The 19,046-nt window shown below is 48.8% G+C and overlaps 1 protein-coding gene across 1 annotated transcript in view; it reads right to left on the reverse strand.

The window, feature by feature from the left end:
- NEGR1 (neuronal growth regulator 1) overlaps nucleotides 1-19,046 on the reverse strand; it is a 318,703-nt gene that overhangs the window by 121,899 nt on the left and 177,758 nt on the right. The window contains exon 3 of the mRNA XM_068164495.1: nucleotides 15,541-15,666. Coding sequence (XP_068020596.1) covers nucleotides 15,541-15,666 — 126 coding nt within the window. The remainder of the gene's footprint in view (nucleotides 1-15,540; nucleotides 15,667-19,046) is intronic.

Below are 19,046 nucleotides of genomic sequence, written 5' to 3' on the forward strand. Positions count from 1 at the left end.
TCAATCTCAGCCTATCAGTGTTGATCGTCCCTGCCTTGGTCTAACTCTGAAGGCTTCCTGGCTCATCTCCAAATGCTTGCAGCTCACTTGCACGGAACAGATGTTTCAGCTCAGTCCAGTAATGCTTCACCTGAACGAGGAGCACGGTGCAGTAATGAAGCTGTTGCCCATAACCATCAACCCAGCACCACCATGGCTGCCAAATGCTGTCCCCAGGTACCATGGCCACAGGTTTCTTGGACACCTCCAGGGATAGTGACTCCACCACCTCCCTGGGCAGCCTGTTCCAATGCCTGACCACTCTTGAAGGAAAGAAATTGTTCCAAATCTCACAAAATCACAGAATCTCAGGGGTTGGAAGGGATGTCAAAAGCTCATCCAGTCCAATGCCACACCAAAGCAGGATCACCTGCCCCAGATCACACAAGAACACATCCTGGCAAGTTTTGAATCTCTGCATGGAGGGAGACTCCACAACCTCCTTGGGCAGCCTGTTCCAGGGCACTGTCACCCTCACAGGGAAAAAAAAATCTCCAACCTAAGGCTCCCCTAGCACAATTTCAGGCCATGTCCTCTCCTTCTATCACCTGAAGAGACCAACCCCCAGCTCACTCCAACCTCCTTCCAGAGAAATGACAAACAGGTGAATTAGAATTAACCAGGTTGGAAAAGGCCTTCTCATTCAAGTTAAGCCATGAATTACTGATAATTAGGGTTGATGCATCTCTAGGATGAGAGGAAAAGGTCTCAAGATTCACCAGGGAAGGTTTAGGTTGGACATTAAAAGAAACTACTTGACAGGGTTCTCAGATACTGCAACAGGCTCCCCAGGGAGGTGGTGGAATCCTCATCCCTGGAGGTGTGAAAAAAGGCAGAAGTGTGGTCCCAAGGGACATGGTTTAGCACCAGGTTTAGTAGAGTTAGAGAATGGTTGGTCTCAGTGATCTTAAAGGTCTTTTCCAACCAAAAAAATGCTGTGATTCTATGCTGTGCTGTGACCTGAGAGGTCATCAAGTCCAACCTATCTCCCACCACCATCTAAGCAACTCAACCATGGCACCAAGTGCCTCAGCCAGGCTCCCCTTAAACACCTCCAGGGATGGGCACTCCACCACCTCCCTGGGCAGCACATTCCAGTGGCCAATAACTCTTTCTATGAAGAACTTCTTCCTAACCTCCGGCCTGAACCTCCCCTGGCACAGCTTGAGACTGTGTCCTCTTGTTCTGGTGCTGCTTGCCTGGCAGAAGAGACCAACCCCCACCTGGCTACAACCTCCCTTCAGGGAGTTGGAGAGAGCAAGAAGGTCTCCCCTGAGCCTCCTCTTCTCCAGGCTAAGCAACCCCAGCTCCCTCAGCCTCTCCTCCCAGGGCTGTGCTCCAGACCCCTCCCCAGCTTTCTTGCCCTTCTCTGGACACCTTCCAGCAGCTCAACCTCTTTCCTAACCTGAGGAGCCCAGAACTGGACACAGGACTCAAGGTGTGGAAAGAAATTATTCCTAATATCCAACCTAAACCTCCCCTGGTGCAACTTGAGGCCATTTCCTCTTGTTCCATCACCTGGTATTAAGGAGAAGAGACCAACCCCCACCTGGCTACAACCTCCCTTCAGGGAGTTGGAGAGAGCAAGAAGGTCTCCCCTGAGCCTCCTCTTCCCCAGGCTGAACACCCCCAGCTCCCCCAGCCTCTCCTCACAGGGTGTGTAGGTGGGGAGGAGCAAGCAGAGCTCTCGTGTCCGCGGCCATCGCTCTGGGGAATTTCATTTGCTTATCTGCTGCCAGATTAATGTTTTGGAGTGTGCAAGGTTCAAAACATCAATTAGAACAGCGCTGAGATAAACACTCATTAATAAACACACTCCGGCTCGGCAGTCACGGGGAGCAGCCCACGTCAGCAGCCGAGGTGCAAAGTGGAAAGATAAGGCTGAAATTGGGAAATTGTTGTGAATTGAAGGGAACATTGGTAAAAGGTAATGAAATAATTGCTGGGCAATGTGAAATGGGATGAGAAATTATTTACTTGCTTGCTTTCCCCCCCCCCCCCCCCCCTTCTCAATGTTATTCATAGGGAGAAATCACCTTCTACAAATAACCCCATGGCAGGGGGCTGGAACTGGATGGTCCTTGAGGTCCCTTCCAACCCTGACAATGCTGTGATTCTATGAGTCTAAGATTCATGAATGGAATGGAATGGAATGGAATGGAATGGAATGGAATGGAATGGAATGGAATGGAATAGAATAGAATAGAATAGAATAGAATAGAATAGAATAGAATAGAATAGAATGGTATAGAATAGAATGGTATAGCATAGCATAGCAGAATAGAATAGAATAGAATAGAATAGAATAGAATAGAATAGAATAGAATAGAATAGAACAGAAAAGGATAGGATAGGGTAGGATAGGATAGGATAGGATAGGATAGGATAGGATAGGATAGGATAGGATAGGATAGGATAGGATAGGATAGGATAGGATAGGATAGGATAGGATAGAATAGAACAGAACAGAACAGAACCAGGTTGGAAAAGACCTCAGAAATCATCAAGTCCAACCTCTCACCCAACACCATCTGATCAACTCAACCATGGCACCAAGTGCCTCAGCCAGGCTCTTCCTAAACACCTCCAGGGATGGGGACTCCACCACCTCCCTGGGCAGCACATCCCAAGGGCCAATCTCTCTTGCTGGGAAGAATTTCTTCATAACACCCAGCCTAAACCTCCCCTGGCACAGCTTGGCAGGGGGGTTGAAACCCTTCATGGCAGGGGGAATGGAACTGCATCATTCTGAAGGGGGGTTGTAGACAGGCAGAGGTTGTTCTCTTTTCCCAGGCAGCCAGCGCCAGAACAAGAGGACACAGTCTCAGGCTGTGCCAGGGGAGGTTCAGGCTGGAGGTTAGGAGGAAGTTTTACACAGAGAGAATGATTGCCCATTGGAATGTGCTGCCTGGGGAGGTGGTGGAGTCACCATCATTGGAGGTGTTCGGGAGGAGACTTGACAGGGTGCATGGTTACATGGTTTAGTTGATTAGGTGGTGTTGGATGATAGGTTGGACGCGATGATCTTGAAGGTCTCTTCCAACCTGGTCTATTCTATTCTATTCTATTCTATTCTATTCTATTCTATTCTATTCTATTCTATTCTATTCTATTCTATCCTATCCTATCCTATCCTATCCTATCCTATCCTATCCTATCCTATCCTACCCTTGAGGTCCCTTCCATCCCTAACAATTCTATGATTCTAAGATGAATCAATTTCTAGGACAATTTTATCCATTATGGCTCTGAACAGCAGTGAGGGCTGCAAAGGAATGCTCAGACACTGGAACTGGCTACCCAGGGGGCTGGTGGAGTCACCATCTCTGGAGGTATTCAAGAAAGGTGTGGACCTCACATTTGGAGACGTGGTTTAGTGGGGCCAATGTGGTGTTGGATCAGCAGTTGGACTTGATGGTTTTGGAGCTCTTTTCCACGCCCAGGGGATGTGGTTTAGGGGCAGTGACTTAGCAGCAGTGGTTGGATTGTGAGTGATTGGCCATGGGAATGTTCTGCCCAGGGAGGTGGTGGAGTCCCCATCCCTGCAGGTGTTTAGGAAGAGCCTGGCTGAGGCACTTGGTGCCATGGTTGAGTTGCTCAGATGGTGTTGGGTGAGAGGTTGGACTTCATGATCTCTGGGGTCTTTTCCTACCTGGTTAATTCTATTCTATTCTATTCTATTCTATTCTATTCTATTCTATTCTATTCTATTCTATTCTATTCTAGTCTAGTCTAGTCTAGTCTAGTCTAGTCTAGTCTAGTCTAGTCTAGTCTAGCCTAGTCTAGGGTACTTCTATTCTATTCTATTCTATTCTATTCTATTCTATTCTATTCTATTCTATTCTATTCTATTCTATTCTATTCTTCTATTCTATTCTACTCTACCCTACTCTGCTCTACTCTACTCTACTCTACTGTATTCCATTCCATTCCATTCCATTCCATTCCATTCCATTCCATTCCATTCCATTCCATTCCATTCCATTCCATTCCATTCCATTCATTCTGTCCTGTCCTATCCTATCCTATCCTATCCTGTCCCATTCTCTAGGGGAGGGGATACCCTTGTGCATCTCAAAGGTCTCTTCCAACCCCAACAATTCTGATCCTGGAATTCACACTGTAACCTGCACATGTGTTTTGATACTCCTCTAAACCCAACTCTATTTTCATGCCACGCACACACACATACACACATCTGAAAATCCCCAAATTAAGTCGTTTTTAAACCCTCACATCCCAGGAAAATTTGCATCCTGCTCACCCAAGACAGCTTTTAGTAAATATTAGAGATAAATATTGTTCTTGGGGAATAGAGAGAGGCAGCACGTTTCATCTCTCCTACTCCCCTGCACTGTGTTTCATCTTCCTTGCTGTGTTTTAAGTTCTAGAGATTTCCTCCCGGGGCCGTGTGGGACAACTTCAGTCAGGTTGGTAAGCAAGGTCTACATGCAGCGGGGTGGGTAAGGTGTTTGTTACATCACAGACACCTCCAGCTCCAGCTAGGATGTTGATGAGGTGTGCAGAGAACAGATCCTGTGTGAAGAGGAGGTTCTTTACCATGAGAGTGGTGAAGCCCTGGAATGGGTTGTCCAGGGAGGTGGTCGAGGCCCAGTCCCTGGAGGTGTTTAAGACCAGGCTGCACGAGGCTCTGGCCAGGCTGATCTAGTGTGGGGTGTCCCTGCCCATGGCAGGGGGGTTGGAACTAGATGATCCTTGTGGTCCCTTCCAACCCTGACTGATACTATGATACTATGATAAAGATGTTGGTGAATGAACCACAGAATCATCGGCCCATAGAATCAACAAGGTTGGAAGAGACCTCAAAGATCATCAAGTCCAACCCATCACCACAGACCTCATGACTACTAAACCATGGCACCAAGTGCCACATCCAATCCCCTCTTGAACACCTCCAGGGATGGGGACTTCACCACCTCCCTGGGCAGCACATCCCAATGGCCAATCTCTCTTGCTGGGAGGAACTTTCTCCTCCCCTCCAGCCTAAACCTCCCCTGGCACAGCTTGAGACTGTGTCCTCTTGTTCTGGTGCTGCTTGCCTGGGAGAAGAGACCAACCCCCACCTGGCTACAACCTCCCACCAGGGAGTTGGAGAGAGCAAGAAGGTCTCCCTTGAGCCTCCTCTTCTCCAGGCTAAGCAACCCCAGCTCCCTCAGCCTCTCCTTGTAAGGCCTATGCTCGAGGCCTCTCATCAGCCTCATAGAACGGTAAGGATTGGAAGGGACCTCTGGAGATCATCCAATCCAACTTCCCAACTAAAGGCAGGGCACCCACAGCAGCTTGCCCAGCAGCACACTGCCCAGCTGGCTTTGGGAGCTCTCCACACAAGGAGACTCCACAACCTCTCTGGGCAGCCTGCTCCAGGCCTCCAGCACCCTCACAACAAAGGATCTTCTCCTCCTCTTCAGGTGGAAACTCCTGGGTTCTAGTTTATGTCTGTTGCCCCTTGTCCTGTCCCTGGGCACCACTGAGCAGAGTCTGGTCCCATCCTGTTGTCCCCCACAGCTCCTTTAGCTCTTGCTGAGCATTGCTCAGCTCCCCTCTGGGGCTGCTCTTCTGCAGGCTCCCCAGCCCCAGGGCTCTCAGCCTTTCCTCCTCACATTGCTGCTCCAGGCCCCTCAGCATCTCTGTTGCCTCCATTGGACACTCTGCAGCAGTTCCTCTTTCCCCATCCTTCAGTGCAGTGTCGCTCAGGGCCAGTTTAGGAGGTTTTGGTCTTTTCCAGAGGCAGTGCCAATTTTCAAGCTTGCACAAATATTTTAACACCAAGGCAGCCCTGGGAGGGTCTTCACTCTCTGCTGGAGGATGAGGTACCTCAACAATTGAGCCATAAAAGCACTGACCATGGCTTACAGTTCACAAACTGAGGCTGCATTATAAGTTTTTAATATCCTAGGGAATGAGAGGGGGGGGAAAAACCAACAACTCTTGGCTCAGATGAAGACTTCAGAGCTGTTTGGAGCTACCCTGGACTTGTACCAGATATTTTTTCCTCTCCCTGACTTATGTTTAACCCCAGGGGAGGCAAATGTTGCCCTTGCAAACCTCATCCGTCCAAGCCTTTGCGAGCAGGCCCATATGGCAATGTCTGTGTGTGCTGCACCTGATGCCAGCAACCATATGGGTGGGAAGAAAACACAGTTGTAATTGTGTCCTCTCCTGAGGAATAACAAGTGTGAGGATTTATCAGGCAACATATCACATGGCAGCAGCATCAAAGAGGTGTTGGAGCTCAGTTCCAGAGGCATTCCTCTTCTAACCAGCCCCCACCACCTGTGGCAGGGGGGTTGGAACTGGCTGATCCTTCAGGTGCCTTCCAACCCTGATGATTCTATGGTTCTATGATTCTTGGCTGAAGAACCAGGTCTTCTAACCTAAGAGCAGATAACTTAGATATCATCATGTGCATCAGTAAGGCTTGTGCAGAGGACACCTTCTGGAAAACCCATCAGGAATGGGGAGATTCAGGTTGGATGTTAGGAAGATTCAGATTGGATGTTAGGAAGATTCAGATTGGATGTTGTTCCCCCTGAGGGTGAGCCTGGCACAGGTTGCCCAGGGAGGTGGTGGAAGCCTCCTGCCTGGAGGTGTTTGCAGCCAGGCTGGATGTGGCTGTGAGCAACCTGCTGTGGTGTGAGGTGTCCCTGGCCATGGCAGGGGGGTTGGAACTGGATGATGCTTGAGGTCCCATCCAACTCTACCAGTTCTATGGTTCTATGTCCTTGGACACAAGGTACTCTCATGTTTATGCTTCTTTTACTTCACCTAACAGTTTTAAAGTCATAGAATCCTAAAGCTGGGTTGGAAAAGAGCTCTGAGATCGAGTCCAACCATCAACCCAACACCACCATGGCCATTAAACCATGGCCCAAAGTGGCATGGCCACACATTTCTTGAACACCTCCAGGAATGGTGACTCCACCACCTCCCTGGGCAGCCTGCTCCAAAGTCTGACCACGCTGAACCTGCCCTCATGCAATGTGAGGCCACCATGGTCAATCTCAGCCTATCAGTGTCGATCATCCCTGCCTTGATCTAACTCTGAAGGCTTCCTGGCTCATCTCCAAATGCTTGCAGCTCACTTGCAAGGAACAGATGTTTCAGCTCAGTCCAGTAATGCTTCACCTGAACGAGGAGCACGGTGCTGTAATGAAGCTGTTGCCTGTAAGATGAGTAATGATGGCATGAGGGAGGCACATCACTGTCACTGCTCATCAGGTTAAATCATGGAATTATTTCACATTCTGCTTCTCAGACACCTGAAGGCACCTGGCTTGGCTTTCACTCAAACATGGCAATAAATCTACCTCCTCTTAGGAAAGGTGGCTGCATGGCCTTCCTGCTCAAGATGACATCTCTTGAGCGGGCCAGGAGCTGGCTCCACCCTGCAGCCCATCAGAACATAGAACCATAGGATGGTTTAGGTTGGAAGGGAACTGCTATGGGCACAGACATCTTCTACTACAGCAGGTTGCTCAAGGACTTCCCTAACCTGGCCTTGAACACCTCCAGGGAGGGGGTATCCACAACCACCCTGGACAACTTGTTCCAGTGTCTTACCATCTTTGGTATAAATAATTTCTTCCTAATCTCCCATCCTCATCTGATTACAGAGCACAGAATGCAGAATTAACCAGCTTGGAAAAGACCCTTTAAGATCACCCAGTCCAACCGCTCACCCAGCACCATCTGATCAACTCAACCATGGCACCAAGTGCCTCAGCCAAGCTCTTCCTAAACACCTCCAGGGATGGGGACTCCATCACCTCCCTGGGCAGCACATCCCAATGGCCAATCTCTCTTGCTGGGAAGAATTTCTTCCTCACCTCCAGCCTAAACCTCCCCTGGCACAACTTGAGACTGTGTCCTCTTGTTCTGCTACTGCTTGCCTGGGAGAAGAGATCAGCTCCCACCTGGCTACAACCTCCCTTCAGGGAGTCGGAGAGAGCAAGAAGGCCTCCCCTGAGCCTCCTCTTCTCCAGGCTAAGCAACCCCAGCACATGTCCTCTCTTCCAGCTCAAAGCTGTTGCCCCTTGCCTTATCCGTACAAGCCATTGCAAAAAGTCCCTCCCCAGCTCTCCTGCAGCCTGCTTCAGGTACTGCAATTCCTTCTGATGTCCTCTCCCCAGCACCAGGTCCACTGATTCCAAACTGCAGCCCCCTGCTCCTCACAGGGTTGGGGCTGAACGCTTGGATTTGGATCAATAGCCTTGGAGGGAGGATGAATATTTATACAGTGCAAAGCATTTCCATAAATGACTACAAGTTAAACATGCAGGAGAAAGATTCCAGGCCAATGATTTATGTACTGAGTTTGAAATAAATAAATAAATCCCACTCCTAAGTGCATTTTCTTTTTATTCCTACAGCAGGTTCATTTTCTCTCCTGTTCCCAAGGGGGGGGAAAAATAGAGAGAGACAGAGAGAGAAAGAAAAATATGGAAGCCAACTTCATCCTGCCCTGTGCTCAGCACTGCTGAGGCCACACCTTGACTCCTGTGTCCAGTTCTGGGCTCCTCAGGTTAGGAAAGAGGTTGAGATGCTGGAAGGTGTCCAGAGAAGGGCAAGAAAGCTGGGGAGGGGTCTGGAGCACAGCCCTGTGAGGAGAGGCTGAGGGAGCTGGGGTTGCTTAGCCTGGAGAAGAGGAGGCTCAGGGGAGACCTTCTTGCTCTCTCCAACTCCCTGCAGGGAGGTTGTAGCCAGGTGGGGGTTGGTCTCTTCTCCCAGGCAAGCATCAGCGGAACAAGAGGATGCAGTCTCAAGCTGTGCCAGGGGAGGTTCAGGCTGGATGTTAGGAAGGAAGGATGCTAGGAAGGATGTTAGAGGACACAGTCTCAAGCTGTGCCAGGGGAAGTTTAGGCTGGAGGTGCGGAGAAAGTTCTTCACAGAGAGAGTAATTAGTCAATGGAATGTGCTGCCCAGGGAGGTGGTGGAGTCCCCATCCCTGCAGGTGTTCAAGAGGAGATTGGATGTGGCACTTGGTGCCATGGTCTAGTCATGAGGTCTGTGGTGACAGGTTGGACTCAATGATCTTTGAGTTCTCTTCCAACCTTAGCGATCCTGTGATCCTGTGAATACTGCCCAGCTTAGTGTTGCCCCTTCAGTGCTGGGTTAGAGGTTCTCTTCTTCCCAGCAAGAGAGATTGGCCATTGGGATGTGCTGCCCAGGGAGGTGGTGGAGTCCCCATCCCTGGAGGTGTTTAGGAAGAGCCTGGCTGAGGCACTTGGTGCCATGGCTGAGTTGATCAGATGGTGTTGGGTGAGAGGTTGGACTCGATGGTGTCTGAGGTCTCTTCCAACCTGCTTAATCCTGTGCTCTGTGCTCCGTACTCTCAGGCAGAGGAAGGCTGCAGCGATGCAAGGCATGATATTATTTGGGAATTAGGCTGCATTGAGTCATTTGTATTCAGAGATTTGAGTTTCTTATCTTTTAGCAGCAGCTTTGACAAACAATTTCAGAATCTCCTCCATCCGAGTCATTAATATAATTTAGTGTGGGCTTGGAGCTGCGGCGCTCCCCTGGAAGCCTCATTAGTGCCACTGGGAATTGCAGGGAGGGAACTGGGGGAAATTACAAAGTGCAGATGAAGCTTGGTGCTCAGATAAAGGTAATTTACTGCAGACTGAAGAGAAACCTGGACAGAATTCTGGCTGCTTAGTGTTTTGTTTCCCCTCCCCCACATTATTTGCTAATCAATCCAGGCTTCTCCCTCGCCAGGCTGATGGCTAATTGGGTTTGAGCTCCAGTTGCAACTGTCTGCACACACCACGACCTCCACCTGAGCACAGGGGTGCCACTGGGATGGGGAAATCCTTGGGTTTTTGTTTGGTGGGCTCACAGACTGAGAGCATTCTGTAAACTGCATCTTTGCTTCCAGCACATTTCACAAGATTTTGGAGCAACAAAAAGTTATTTGGATCCTGTCTTGTCCCACCCCAGACTGAATCACCTCCATTTGTCAGCAGGTGACACCCAAAGCATGTCCTAGAGCTGTTATTAGCTGTGTAATGAGGTTTTCATGGTCGTTACACAGTGATGGAAGGCAGAGGAGCACAGGCTGGTGTGGGAGGAGGGGCTTGAGAAGCTGGAACAGGAGACAGAGCGGAGAGGAGGGTGGATAAAGATTCACAGCATGGTTAATGTTGGAAGGGACCTTCAAGATCATCTAATTGCAGCCCCCCTGCCATGGGAAGGGAGACCTCCCACTGGACCAGGTTGCTCGAGGCCTCATCCAACCTGGTCTTGAGCATCTCCAGGGAAGGGGCATCCAGAACCTCCCTGGGTAACCTGTGCCAGTGTCTCACCACCCTCACTGGAAAGAATTTCTTCCTAATCTCCACTCTAAAACAGAATCATAGACTCAATAAGGTTGGAAAAGACCTCAGAGACCATCGAGTCCAACCTATGACCTAATACCTAACACCTCCTGACGACTAAACCATGGCTCCAAGTGCCACATCCAAGCTTTGTTTGAACACCTCCAGGGATGAGGACTCCACCACCTCCCTGTACCAAGATATCTTTGGTCAGTTTTCCCTTCCAAGTCCATGTTCAGTTCTCACTGTGGTAGTGAGGCTGCAGCTGAAGAAGGATATTTCCCCCCACCTCCTTTGGTCAAGACCCAAAATCAGTGGGTTTCACTGGATAGTCCTTGTGATTGCATGCCCTCATTTAATCTGAAGTCAAGATAAGGAGCATCCAGTTCCTGCCCCTACCCCATTCTCCAGCTTCAGTGCACTAATTTCTCCTTCTCAGCTTCTTATCCCCTCCAGGAGAATTGTCACAGTTCCTTTCTGGAGACAATCATAGAGTCATGGAAATGGCAGGGTTGGAAGGGACCTCAAGGCTCAGCCAGTTCCAACCCCACTGCCATGGCCAGGGACACCTCACACCACAGCAGGTTGCTCACAGCCACATCCAGCCTGGCTGCAAACACCTCCAGGGATGAGGCTTCCACCACCTCCCTGGGCAGCCTGTGCCAGGCTCTCACCACCCTCCTGGGGAACAACTTCTTCCTCACAGCCAATCTCAATCTCCCCATTTCTAGTTTTGCTCCATCCCCCCCAGTCCTATCACTCCCTGACACCCTCAAAAGTCCCTCCCCAGCTTTCTTGTAGCCCCCTGCAGATCCTGGAAGGCCACAATGAGGTCTCCTGGGAGCCTTCTCTTCTCCAGACTGATCAGCCCCAACTCCCTCAGTCTGTCCTCAGAGCAGAGCAGCTCCAGCTGATTCCTCAAGCTCCATCTGATGCTTCAAGCTATTACTGCAAAGTTTCACCCTGGCTTCCAATAAAACTTCATTTGACATTTAGTTAAAATCCATTCTTTTGCTCCAGCTGAACTTTTTTGCTCAGTCCCTTGATGGACACTCCAAGCAGAATTTATTGTCATTGCCTTAAAGGTCAAAAGTTTTTGGTTGTGGCTTGGTTGTTATTTTTCAGCCCTGGCTTTGCAAAGTAAACTGTTTCTGAGGGCTAAGAGAATGCAGTGAGCTGAGAGAGGCATCAAACCATCCCTCCCCATGATCAGATGGATTTCAGAGGAGTTCTGTGAGAAAACAAGGACCTGGCCTAATGAAGGTGTCCCTGCCCATGGCAGGGTGATTGGGACTAGATGATCTGTAAGATCAACAAGGGTGACCAAATGAGGTTGAACAAGGAGAAGATCAGAGTCCTGCAGCTGGGGAGGAAGAATAACCTGCAGCAGGACAGGCTGGGAGGGGATCTGCTGGAGAGAGCCCTGTGGAGAGGCACCTGGCAGTGCTGGTGCATCACAAGTTATCCAGGGGACACCAATGTGCCCTGGGGGCCAAGGAGGCCAAGGGCATCCTGGGGGGCATTAAGAAGAGTGTGTCCAGCAGAGCCAGGGAGGTTCTCCTCCCCCTCTGCTCTGCCCTGCTGAGACCTCATCTTGAGTGCTGTGTTCAGTTCTGGGCTCCCCAGCTCAGTTCAGGACAGGGATCTGCTGGAGAGGGTCCAGGGGAGGCTACCAGGATGGTTAGGGGACTGCAGCACTGCCTGGGGAGGAGAGGCTGAGGGGCCTGGGGCTCTGTAGTCTGGAGAAGAGAAGACTGAGAGGGGATTTAATCAATGTCTATCAATATCTGAGGGCTGGGGGTCAGGAGGGAGGGGACAGGCTCTGCTCACTTGCTCCCTGGGATAGGACAAGGAGCACTGGATGGAAGCTGCAGCACAGGAGGTTCCACCTCAACACAAGGGGGAACTTCTGCACTGAGAGGCTCCCAGAGGCCTGGAGCAGGCTGCCCAGAGAGGTTGTGGAGTCTCCTTCTCTGGAGCCTTTCCAGCCCCATCTGGATGTGTTCCTGTGTGAGCTGAGCTGGATTGTATGGTCCTGCTCTGGCAGGGGGGTTGGACTCGATCTTCACAGCCCCCTATAAGGAGGTTAGAGACAGGGGGAAGTTGGTCTCTGCTGCCAGGAAACAAGAGACAGGGTGAGAGGAAGTGGCCTCAAATTGTCCCAGGGGAGGTTCAGGTTGGATATCAGGAATAATTTCTTCACAGCAAGAACTCTCAGGCCCTGGAACAGACTGCCCAGGGAGGTGGTAGAGTCTCCATCCCTGAAGGTATTTAAAAGCCACATGGATGTGGTGCTGAGGGACATGGTATAGTGGTAGTGGTTTAGCAGAAGCAGTGGGACTGTGATCTCCAAGTGAGCAGCTGGATGTGATGATCTCAAAGGTCTCTTCCAAGTGATTTAGCAGAGAGATGGCTCTAATGGCCCCAAAGTTTTCCTTTGAAGGTGTTAAGAGGAATTAAAAGCCTAGATGGAGATATTAAACAGAAGCCATGCTTTTAGAGGCCATTTTCTATGCATTCTTTCATATATAATTTAATTTATCCAATAACACCCTCCTAACAAACTGTGCTCTATCATGGAGTAATGGTTCAATGGGAGTTAGAGTAAATTAAATCCATTTTGTGAGGTGTTAATGCTTTTAACTTCCACTCCTGCTTCTGGAGTGCCTGGTGAGGCCTTGATTATTTCCTCATTTTGCTTTTAATTGGAATTGTTTGAGAAATGAAACTGCAGCCTGTGAAAACCAGCTGAAAAATGCTCCTGTACTTGTCACAGCATCACAAAGCTGCTGAGGTTGGAAGAGACCTTTGAGATCAAGTCCAGCTGTTTGCCTGGAGCTCACAGTCCCACCACTGCTACTCAGTCACTGTCACTAAGCCATAGCATCACAGACTTGATAAGGTTGGAAGAGACACTACAGCAGGTTGCTCACAGCCACCTCCAGCCTGGCTGCAAACACCTCCAGGCAGGAGGCTTCCACCACCTCCCTGGGCAACCTGTGCCAGGCTCTCACCACCCTCATTGGGAACAACTTCTTCCTGACATCCAATCTGAATATACCCATTTCTAGATTTGTTCCATCCCCCCCACTCCTACCACTCCCTGACACCCTCAAAAGTGCCTCCCCAACGTTCTTGTAGCCCCCTTCAGATACTGGAAGGCCTCCTCAAAGCCTTCTCCAGACTGAAGAGAAGAACCTAGGGTTGTTGATTGATGGCCCACTGAACACTGCAGCCAAGTTCAAGCAGAAGCAGATTACTCTCCCTTCAGAGCACCAACTGAGCAGAGAAGAGATCAGAAGAGGGAAGGTTATTTTGGAACAGCAAATCTTATAGCAGATATCTCTTCAATGAAATAGTTTAGAATTATCTTTGATTTTCCTGTTCACACCCAGTAGTGATTTATTTGACTTGCCACTGGAATGTGCTGTCCAGGGAGGTGGTGGAGTCACCATCTCTTGAGATCTTCCAGAATAGCTTGGACGAAGCACTTAGTGCCATGGTCTGGTTGATTGGATAGGGCTGGGTGATAGGTTGGACTGGATGATCTTGGAGGTGTTTTCCAACCTGGTTGGTTCAATGATTCTATGGTTCTATGATTCAATGGTTCTATTATTCTATGATTCAATGGTTCTATGATTCAATGATTCTATGGTTCAATGGTTCTATGGTTCAATGATCCAATGGATCAATGATTCAATGGTTCTATGGTTCTGTGATTCAATGTTTCTATGGTTCTATGATTCAGTGGTTCTCTGGCTCAATGATTCAATGATTCAATGATTCAATGGTTCTATGGTTCTATGGTTCTATGGTTCTATGGTTCTATGATTCTATGATTCAATGGTTCTATGGTTCTAGGATTCAATGATTGAATGGTTCTAAGGTTCTATGATTCAATGATTCAACGGTTCTATGGCTCAATGGTTCTATGATGCAATGATTCAATGGTTCTATGATTCTATGACTCAATGGTTCTATGGTTCTATGATTCAATGATTGAATGGTTCTAATGTTCTATGATTCAATGATTCAATGGTTCTATGGTTCAATGATTCAGTGGTTCTATGATTCTATGATTCAATGGTTCTATGGTTCTAGGATTCAATGATTGAATGGTTCTAAGGTTCTATGATTCAATGATTCAACGGTTCTATGGCTCAATGGTTCTATGATGCAATGATTCAATGGTTCTATGATTCTATGACTCAATGGTTCTATGGTTCTATGATTCAATGATTGAATGGTTCTAATGTTCTATGATTCAATGATTCAATGGTTCTATGATTCAATGGTTCAATGGTTCTGTGGTACTATGGTTCTATGATTCAATGGTTCTATGGTTCTGATTCAGTGATTCAATGGTTATATGGTTCTATGATTCAATGATTCAATGGTTCTATGATTCAATGATTCAGTGGTTCTATAGTTCTGTGATTCGATTTTTCTATGGTTCTATGATTCAATGGTTCTCTGGTTCAATGATTCAATGGTTCTATGGTTCTATGATTCAATGATTGAATGGTTCTAAGGTTCTATGGTTCTATGACTCAATGATTGAATGGTTCTAAGGTTCTATGATGCAATGATTCAATGGTTCTATGGTTCTAGAATTCAGTGATTCAATGGTTCTATGGTTCTAGGATTCAGTGATTCAATGGTTCTCTGGTTCTGTGATTCAATGTTTCTATGGTTCTATAGTTCTATGATTCAAGGATTCAATGATTCAATGGTTCTATGGTTCTATGATTGAATGATTCAGTGGTTCTATGGTTCTATGATTCAATGGTTCTATGGTTCAATGATTCAATGTTTCTATGGTTCTATAAGTTCTATGATTCAAGGATTCAAAGATTCAATGGTTCTATGGTTCTATGATTCAGTGATTCAATGGTTCAATGGTTTTATGGTTCTATGATTCAATGGTTCTAAGGTTCTATGATTCTATGATTCAGTGATTCAGTGGTACAATGGTTCTATGATTCTATGGTTCAATGGTTCTATGACTGATATTGTTCTACTTTTCTGGCCGAAACCTGTAACCAAATGTTAAAGGCATAGGTGAAAACTACCACACCATCACGCTTCCCGAGTCTGAGGATGCCAAGCTTGCCCCTGCTGGGACACTGAGGAGAGGTGCAAGGTGAGGGGCAGCTGTACTCACCAGATGGGGAGATGTGCCTCCAGGAAATGGAGGGCTCTGGCTTCCCCGTGGCCAGGCACACCAGCGTGACGTTGCTGCCTTCGTTCACGACGATGTCGCTGGAGATGCGATATATCTTCGGGGAAACTGCAATGAAACGAGGAGAAGGTTGGGATGGGAAGGGCTTGCCTCAGAGAAGCAGTCATGGAGTTGTAGAATCACATAGGCTGGAAGAGAACTTTGGGATCGTCAAGCCCAACCCTTAGCCCAGCACTGCCAGCTCACCACTGAACCATGGCCCTCAGCACCACATCTCCATGGCTTTGAGACCCGCCAGGGATGGGGACTGCACCACTGCCCTGGGTAGCCTGGGCCAAGCCTTCAGTGTCTTCAAAGGGATGAAATTGTTCCTCATGTCCAACCTAAACTCTTGTGGAGCAACTTGAGGCCATTTTCTCCTGTTCTGTTGCTTGTTCTGCAGCAGAGACCAACCTCCACCTGTCTCCAACCTCCTTATAGGGAGCTGTAGAGAGCAATGAGGTCTCCCCTCAGCCTCCTCTTCTCCAGACTGAACAATCCCCGCTCCCTCAGCTGCTCCTCACCAGACCTGTTCTCCAGACCCTTCACCAGCATTGTTGCCCTTCTCTGGTCCTGCTCCAGAATCTCAATGTCCTTCTTGGAGTGAGAAGCCCAAAACTGAACCCAGGAATCAGGTTGTGGCCTCACCAGTGCAGTAATGACCCTTCCTTGGTGTTCTCCATGCCCTGGAAAGGGCTGTTGCTACTACTGCTGTCCTCTATCTCTCCACCCAAGCTGAAGTTCAACATCAGTATCAACAGTCAAGCATTGGAACTCGGGAAAGCTGAGGCTCCACCTCAACACAAGGAGGAACTTCTTTATTCTAAAGCTCACAGAGCCCTGGAGCAGGCTGCCCAGAGAGGTTGTGGAGTCTCCTTCTCTGGAGCCTTTCCAGCCCCATCTGGATGTGTTCCTGTGTGAGCTGAGCTGGATTGTATGGTCCTGCTGTGGCAGGGGTGTTGGGCTGGATGATCTCTTTGGGTCCCTTCCAACCCCTGACACCCTGTGAGCCTGTGGTGGAGTCACCATCCCTGGAAGTGTTCAAAAACCCCGTGGCCACGGCACTTTGGGAAATGCTTCTATGGCCAGGGTGGTGTTGGGTTGATGGATGGAGTCAGTGATCTTGGAGGTCTTTTCCAACCCCAGGAATGCTCTGTTTCTATGATCATTAACATTTCAGCCTGGCTCTGAAGGCAGCCCTGGAAGCAGTTCTTATAGATGCGTGTGAGGCATGAGAAATAAATCTACTTGCTAAGGACAGCTGGTGAGGGATCCTTCCACCTGAGCTGCAGGAAGCCATCTGGGAGCAGGATGTGATGAATAATGGGGCACACACAGCAGCTTTAGTCACTCTCCTATATTTTTACAAAACATCTCCCTAAATCTGAGCTACTTATTTCTTTATCCTTCAAGAAGTGAAATGTACTTCCAGGAAAGTCAAGCCAAGGAATCAAATCAACTCAAAACACTTCTCACGAGTAAATAGATACAACTGACTGAGGCAATATCTCTCTGGAACGGTGTGGAAATCCCTTCCAGGTTAAGAAAATTTTATGGTGTAATATTTCCAACAGCATTAAGCTTTTTACTTTGAGGTCCTGCACCTCTGGAGGTGGAAAACAGAGAGACATTTACTGGTCTCCTGGCACTATGGAAGCATCCCCCCCCAGAGGGATTTCTCACACTGACAGCTCACCATGTTCTTTATCCAGGGGATTTTGATTCAACTCAGCACAGAGGAGGTGGCTGGACCCTGCTCTGCCCCCATGGTAGTAGCTGGGTGAGCAGTACAAACTAAAGCAAACTAAAGGTTGCTGAGGACCTGTCCCTGGAGACATTGAAGATCAGACTTGATGTGGGCCTGGGCAGGCTGATCTGGTTGGAGCTGTCCCTGGTCACTGCAGGGGGTTTGGAGGTGATGGCCTTTGAGGGTCCTTTCCAACCTGATGCAAGCTGTGAAGTTGTGAATCCCTGAAGCTTGAGATGTCTCCTGGCATTCAGACTGTGCCAGGGTAGGGTTTAGGCTTAGCCCAGATTCTTCCCTGCATCCACCACCAGAAAATGGGTGGGTGGAATCATAGAATGGTTTAAGATGGAAGGGAGCTCAAAGATCAGGTACTGGAAGGCTGCTCTAAGGTCTCTCCAGAGCCTTCTGTTCTCCAGGCTGAACAACCCCAAGGCTCTCAGCCCATAGGGGAGGCGCTCCAGCCCTATGATCATCTTTGTGGCCTCCCCACACGTCCTTCTTGGTGTTCAGCAGAATGATTTAATTGGAGTCACTGCTGAAAACAGACAGGGAGTGCAGCACCATCCATTTCCCTGGGAAGAACGAGCTCATGGCAGGCTCTGTTGCTGGTCCTTCGACTCAGTGGCAGGAGGATCCATCAGAGCAGCAGCATCATATAAATAATTGCAATCAAATCTGCCCCAATACAAATTACCTGAGAAGAGACACTGACAGCCCTGCCACAGGCAGGGGTCTCAAGCTGAAGTAACAAGATTTCATCCAGTTCACCCAGATGAGCACTATTTCTCTTCCAGGACAAAGATCAACAAGATCTAAGCTTTTCTCAGCCGCTTAATGCAGCTATTGTCTTCATGCTCCTCTGCCCTTCCTCATAAGCTTTTATTCCCTGTTTCTCACTCAGCTCCTTGCCAGGTATCCTCACAAAAGGCAGCTTTTCAAATCCCAGGTCTCCTCACAAAAAAGCAGCTTTTTTAATCCCACTTATCAGGCTCCCAGCCCTGGGTTTTCTGCCTGCAGCTCTAACTCCTTCCCCCTCTCCCCCCAGACAGATTTAGACTGGGAAGAAATTCTTTCCAGGGAGGGTGGTGAGGCACTGGAACAGGTTGCCCAGGGAGGCTGTGGGTGCTCCCTCCCTAGAGGTGTTCAAGGACACGTTGGATGAGGCCTTGAGCAACCTGGTTCAGTGGGAGGTTGTTTAGTCTGGAGAAGAGAAGACTGAAGGGAGGCTTTACTGTTCTCAACAAGTCCCTGTAAGGAGGCTGCAGCCAGGTAGAGGATAGTGCTAACCCATCTGAATGTGCTCCTGTGTGACCTGCTCTAGGTGACCCTGCTTTGGCAGGGGGCTTGTGCTCAATGATCTCCAGAGGCCCCTTCCAACACCTACCACCCTATGATGGTAGGAGAAGCGTGAAGGAGACTCAGGGAAGACCTTCCTGCTCTCTCCAACTCCCTGAAGGGAGGTTGTAGCCAGCTGGGGGTTGGTCTCTTCTCCCAAGCAAGCAGCACCAGAACAAGAGGACACAGTCTCAAGCTGTGCCAGGGGAAGTTTAGTTTGGAGGTGAAGAGAAAGTTCTTCATAGAAAGAGAGATTTGCCATTGGGATGTGCTGCCCAGGGAGGTGGTGGAGTCCCCATCCCTGGAGGTGTTCAGAAAGACATTGGATCTGACACTTGGAGCCATGGTTTAGTTAGTCAGGAGGTGT

This window comes from Melanerpes formicivorus, unplaced genomic scaffold (genome assembly GCF_026170545.1).
Source record: "Melanerpes formicivorus ecotype bairdi unplaced genomic scaffold, bMelFor1.0.p_v2 SCAF_81, whole genome shotgun sequence".
NCBI classification, from domain to species: domain Eukaryota; kingdom Metazoa; phylum Chordata; class Aves; order Piciformes; family Picidae; genus Melanerpes; species Melanerpes formicivorus.